This window comes from Apaloderma vittatum, unplaced genomic scaffold (genome assembly GCF_000703405.1).
Source record: "Apaloderma vittatum isolate BGI_N311 unplaced genomic scaffold, ASM70340v1 scaffold3861, whole genome shotgun sequence".
NCBI classification, from domain to species: Eukaryota; Metazoa; Chordata; class Aves; order Trogoniformes; family Trogonidae; genus Apaloderma; species Apaloderma vittatum.
Genome location: NW_009700668.1, coordinates 19,645 through 25,630, shown reverse-complemented (window position 1 = coordinate 25,630; position 5,986 = coordinate 19,645). Strand labels below are relative to the sequence as shown.

Sequence of the window (5,986 nt, the reverse complement as noted above, 5' to 3'; positions counted from 1 at the left end):
TTTATCTCACATATCTGAGGGATGCCTTAAAATGCTGTAATTTATTTAGTTGCAGCTAATTTATTTCTGGGGCAGTATCAGGTCACAAACACACAGAGTGAAAGGAATACTGGCACTGAGCAAACTTTGAAGCAAATTAGGGCATTTTTTTTTCTCCCTCTTATACTAGACTCCCTGATGGAAGTCCACAAATAATTTCTTCTCTAAGAAGACAATAAAAACTCATCCTAATACAGTCTCAAGAACCATATATACACATTTTGTATATTTGAAAATGCTGGCAAAAGTCCACAGAGGCAGAAGATAAAAAGCATGAGAGCTAAGTCTAACATCAGGTTCTCTACTGAACCTGACACCTAGAAACAAAACAACATAAGGCTTCCTTCTTCTGAAGTATCCTCTCCAAAACGCCTGTTTTTTTCCAGTAGCATGTGGAAGAGGCCAGCTGTCGAGACCACCTTTCTTGCTTCGTAATTTAGAAAAGTGAGATGTTATGCAGCAGAGAGGCAGGCCTGACGAATACTTTGTGCCCACGTGTTTAGGAGTGCCGTGACTGAATGCTTGTCTGGAAGTTGCAATAGTTTTGAAGTCATGTACCGATACACTGACTGCAAAAAGGGATTGGCTGCTAGAAAAAAAAAGATAACAGATAAACAGAGTTATAATAAGTATAACCTTAAGTGATCCCATTTTCCCACTATTACCACATAAACGTGCCCACCAAATGTCATGCTAGCATCTTCATACCATACTGTCTAGGGTTTTTTATCCACAGAGGGCTCTGGTCTGGATAGTCCGCTGGAACACTGAGCTGTAGTGGTGGGACATTTGGCAGATTCTTGTCATCTAGAATGCAAATACACCTCCCATCAGAACAAAGCACTCCTTGCCGGACAGAGAGGGGTTTTGTGCACAATTCAACTTGGGTTCTAGTCTCTCAATGCCAAGAAGGAACTAGGTAGGTTGTACATCTCCACTTTCTTTGGTGGAAGGCAATCTCATTGCTCACCTTAACAATGTTCTTAAATTCTTGGCAGAAAAGCCTGGCAAGCATAGCTCCATCAGCTTGCCACCATTAACTTAGTGACGTTCAGCTGATGAAGGCACCTCCATTTTGAAAATTAAGTGCCTTATGTACTAATATTCAGGACACATACAGTTCGGATTTCTCAATGAAAGGGGAGGAGGAAACAATCTGCTTTCCCCATTGGAATCCAAGAGCAAAACAAGTTAATAGATTGTTACACTTCATGATTATTCAGCTGAGAATCAAAAAAAACAAAAAAACCACCCTGCAATCCGAATTTCTTTCTGCAACATATACAGCGTTGTTAGTGATCATCAGCACAAATTGAAACAGAACCTCCCAAAAATTAGCTGAACATTTCTCTAGTTCTGTCCTTGCTGTGCTGGAGATAGAACAACTATCACATATCAGTATAGGTGAAATCAGGAATCAAAATTGTTGCTAGCAGTAAGTAATCTTCTAGATACTAAATGAGATCACCAGTTGCAATTTCAGTGCAAAAAAGTATCAGTCAGTGTGAGTGAAATCGCTAGGTGTACCCTGAGGCAGGCAGTGCAGAACGTCAAGATCAAGTAGTGCTACAAATCTGGCAAGTATAGACTTTGTGCAGAAGTTACAGGTCAGCAAGATTTATGACTGCTAGCAAAAACCTCTTCAAATTTCTACAGTCAAGCTCAGCACTTCTTTCTGAATTCAGCCTTATAGTTTTCTCTTGCATACCTAGTTTGCATATGAGATGAACTGTGCCATTATTACTGCAGTGGGAGGGGTCCAGGTTCACCAGGAATTTAGGATTTAATCTTGCAACTTCTCCTTGTAAGACATTTGGTATGGTCTGTCTTTCATCCTCTTCGTATTTCCGTTTTCGAGGGGAAGCAACAGGGGCCCTACGTAAAATACAGTCCACAAAAAATATTACTCACAGCTGTCTATAAATCCATTTGTTTTTTCAGCAGTTTCTAAAAATATATTTTTCTTTAAATAACAAAGGTTTAAGACAGAGAGCAGGTCAATGATACATACGTGATCGGTGGCCCGTGAATCGCAGTCATAGCCGGCATAAATGTACGGTAAAGGGAATGGTTGAAGACTGGTGAACGGATGTTGGCCAAGACAGCGTCCAAAAGTGGCTGACACAAGTACTGCTGTTTGGTGGGGGGCACTGGGGGAGGTGGTGGAGTAGGCTAAAACACAAGAGAAGCCCCTGTTCTTTTAATGCTCACCAAGAAAGAAACCTCTATTACTGATTCTGCAAAAGCTTACAGCAGTCATCTTACAATGCATGAAGCGCAAAGTATCCTCAGAACTGCATACAGTGATATTAAAAAAACCAAAACGCTGTCTGCAACTTTCATTTAGCAAGTCTGTCCTGAAATCAGCTGCAAAAGTTCACAGAAAGAGTTACACAAGTGGAGGTTGGACTAGATGACCTTTGAAGGTCCCTTCCAACCCAACACTTTCTATGATTCTACAAAGTCTTTGCACTAAGCACAAGAATTTTAAAGTTCGGTCAGAAGAAGTACATGCCACTTAAATGAAAGAAAAGCTTGCTCATTTCTTTCCTGTTGCCTTATTGTCCAACCTTACTCAAAAAGTCTTAACAGCATAACCACTTGCATTTTTTCTTATCTTGCCATATCATGAGACCTTTCAGAACTAACTGCTCATCTCTTGTTAGAGCGAAGCATTACGTACCACAGCCATATCATTTTTCAGCTTCTCCAAAGCAATTTCGCATTTCTGCAGTGTCTTTAGAGGGCACCTGCAGAAAAAGAGAAATTTCATCATCACAAGACATTCACCTCAGCTCATGTGTTTCTGCTATCTGAGCCCCACAGACAGCCTCAATGCCAACACAACTGGAGCTAAACAACAGAGCTGAGCAATCTGATGTCCAGCCAAAAGGGAAAAGAGTTACCGTTTCGAAGGGTCAGTCAGGATATCTAAGAGACTCTTCATTTTACTCAGGTCCTTCTTCCTATCTGAAATAGCATTAGAGACACAAACACTGACTACAAGAACAGCTTCTGTACTTGCAGACAAATACACAGTATGCTGTTAAAAATGAAAACCTGAGGCAACACTGAAGAAAGTAGTGAGGTGAGGATTAAATATCTTTCATCTAAACATAAGTATATTCATTGTGTAAACGCAAAAATATCAGGAGTAAGGGAAAACTGACAAATTTCAGGATGAGGATTTTACCCACTCTTCAGTATAAAATCTTTCACTATCATTTTTAATCCCTGGAGTAGAAATCATCACAAAAGGAAAGGTACTGCTTCTTTCATCAGAAGAGACAGTTGATAGGGAGAAATGCATGAACTAAATATAGGGGACCTCACCTTCATTTTTATCTATTTTATTGATCATCCTCCGGAGTGGTTCAATGTATTTTGATAGCTGTTTGAGTTTTTCCAGATACTGTTGTTCTTCTGACTGGCTAGAACTGGCTGGACTCATGACAGAATTCGGATTTCCTGGCAAGAATTAAAGACTGCATGTCACAGGGACGATAAAAGATAACTGCAGAACAGCACTCTCACATTTCAGAATCTAGAACTGAAATGTGGCACCCTCAAAGTGTAGCTCACATCAAATATCCAAATCCACAATTGGATGCCCTCCACAATTTAAGTGCTTATCCAGCCCTCTAGTCTTTGCATGGAAATAACACGTCCTGTGCTCAGAACAGCAATTCCCATTTAATACAGATTTGTTCTGAAAAGGTTCAAAGTTTCATATACCCATTTTCTAGGTCCTTATTTTGCCTTCACTCTAGCACATTAAGCACTAAATCAACACACTGAATTTGCTGCAGTTTTCCATAAGTCAGTGCTTTCCAAACTGCAGAGCCCACACTGGTGTGAGAAAGAGCCAGTATGTTGGTTCCATTCACAGTATCAAAACCTGCTTATTGCATGTGGGCGAGAGAAGAGTACAAGTGTCAGAGCACACCTAGGAAGGTGTTTTGGAGCAAAGCAGCCTGCTGCCTGTGGTTACATCCTTTACACTTCCATGCTCTTGCTAAGGGTTCCTTCCTGCATGGAACTAAGAAATCATTATGCCTCTACAAACTTGCTCCATTAAATTAAGTATCATTCTTCTTTCAAAAGACTGGAGAAGTTAGAAAAACCCATTCCTTCATTCGGTGATGAGAAATGAGGCTTTAATTGATATTGATTTGAGAGATACATATTGTTCAGTTACATGGTGGATGCGACAGGTTTACTACTTGCTAATGCTGGCTGCTTTGTAGTGCTCTTTAAAGCTCACAATGTGACAAACAATAACAGTTTCCTGGGAACTATTATAGTTTCCAAAACACACCCCAACTCACAGTCAGCAGTACGGTTCTCCGATCATTTACCTGGCGTATTTAAAGGACCTGGGGATGGGACACTAAAGTTCTGAGGTGTTCGTGCAGCTGCTGGGCTCTGGGATGGTTGTGGAGATGGACTGGGGAGAAAGCTGCTGGGTGATGGAGCTGGGCCAGAGCTGAAAAATAAGGAGAAAAATCAAACCTGCCAAAATCTGACAAGGAAGTATGATCAGCCTGTGAGCAGATACACTTTTAGAAAGCACTGTTAATGCACCCTGTAGCTCTGCCAGTAGACTTGGTTAGGAGATTGTATGCAGCTTCCTTTACTAAAAATAATTTTTTTCAGAGTATTCAGCACAATCCCACCTGTGCTCTCACTGAAGTTTACATTACAATTCATTCACTTCAGTGGAAACATAGTAAGATACATTGAAGACTGCCAAAAAACCTCACCCTTACAGCATAACAAAGGTTGTCAAAAGCTGCAGTCTCGCTCACCTGACATTTGAATTAGGCTGAGAAGTTGGCTGGCCTGGCTGAGGAGACGGTTGTGGTGGTGGAGGCATTGACTGGGGTGTCTGAGCTTGTTGGACAGGAGATGGCGATGACATCATGGTAATATTGTTCTGGCTTACCTGAAATGTGGAAAAAGGTAAGATCAATAACAGCAAAAGGGAGGAGAGGATGGGAACCTAACCTACCTATGGAGAGAAGCATATCCTCAGGCCTACAAGAAAAGAAAGTGTTAGTCTCCTGTTCTCCCCCATAAGGAGTCTCACCTGCATCACTCCTGAGGCTCTCAGGGCAGTACTTCATACCGACTTTACTAGAAATAACCATTAAAACTGAATGTAATTTGAATAGCTGTGCAAGAATTGTTTTTTTTCATTTCCCAAACTATCATGTTGCAATTAAAATGCCAGAAGCGCCATCTGAAAAACCTGTACTTTACTTGAACTAAAGCAAAGAAGAGCAGGAACAAAAGACAGTTCTAATTTGAGAATTAACAGCCAAAAAACTCCTCCTTGTTTTGACATTTTAATTACAGTCCTGAAAGGTCTGTCAGATTCGACTGTAGCTTTCCAACTGATTTTCTTTAGGAGGAAGGAAGAAAACAAAATTAAGCAAGCCCAACCACCAACACCTTCTTTAAATATTCAGCTTTGGAAATCTGAGTGGAGATAGCAACACTCCAAACTGCATGGCTGGGTAGCGAAAAAGTGAAGCAGCTTTCTGACCTTTGGAGAATGATGAGGTGTGCCTAAAGGAGAAAAAGATGAATAAGAGCATTTCCAGAACAGCATTAAACTCTGGGCAACACCTAAGTTTATTCCGTACACTCCAAAGTGCCAGGGCCAGATGATGCTTAAATTAGAGCACACTCTCGCATTTGTTCTAACGGACATTCTTCTCCTTGATCACTTAAAACCAAACAAAACCCCCAACCTGTATCATGGCTAGGAGCACGGTATAGTAACACAGATATTATGTGATCATGTTTGCTAAAAGCACATGCAGGGTTCTTATGACCTGAGGCTATAACTAAGTACATACAAAGATAAATTGAATTAGCCCACAGAGGCCACACTGCAGCTCAGTAACCCACGCGCCCATTCTGTCAGTCACTGATAAGCACC

General features: G+C 40.9%; 1 protein-coding gene across 1 annotated transcript in view; it reads right to left on the bottom strand.

Moving 5' to 3' along the window:
• Positions 1 to 491: 491 nt before the first annotated feature.
• MED15 (mediator complex subunit 15) overlaps positions 492 to 5,986 on the bottom strand; it is a 20,278-nt gene continuing 14,783 nt past the window's right edge. The window contains exons 9-17 of the mRNA XM_009878815.1: positions 4,848 to 4,984; positions 4,398 to 4,525; positions 3,373 to 3,507; positions 2,946 to 3,009; positions 2,723 to 2,789; positions 2,051 to 2,211; positions 1,748 to 1,914; positions 748 to 846; positions 492 to 628 (exon numbers count right to left, since the gene is read on the bottom strand). Of these exons, the coding sequence (XP_009877117.1) occupies positions 492 to 628; positions 748 to 846; positions 1,748 to 1,914; positions 2,051 to 2,211; positions 2,723 to 2,789; positions 2,946 to 3,009; positions 3,373 to 3,507; positions 4,398 to 4,525; positions 4,848 to 4,984 (1,095 nt within the window). The remainder of the gene's footprint in view (positions 629 to 747; positions 847 to 1,747; positions 1,915 to 2,050; positions 2,212 to 2,722; positions 2,790 to 2,945; positions 3,010 to 3,372; positions 3,508 to 4,397; positions 4,526 to 4,847; positions 4,985 to 5,986) is intronic.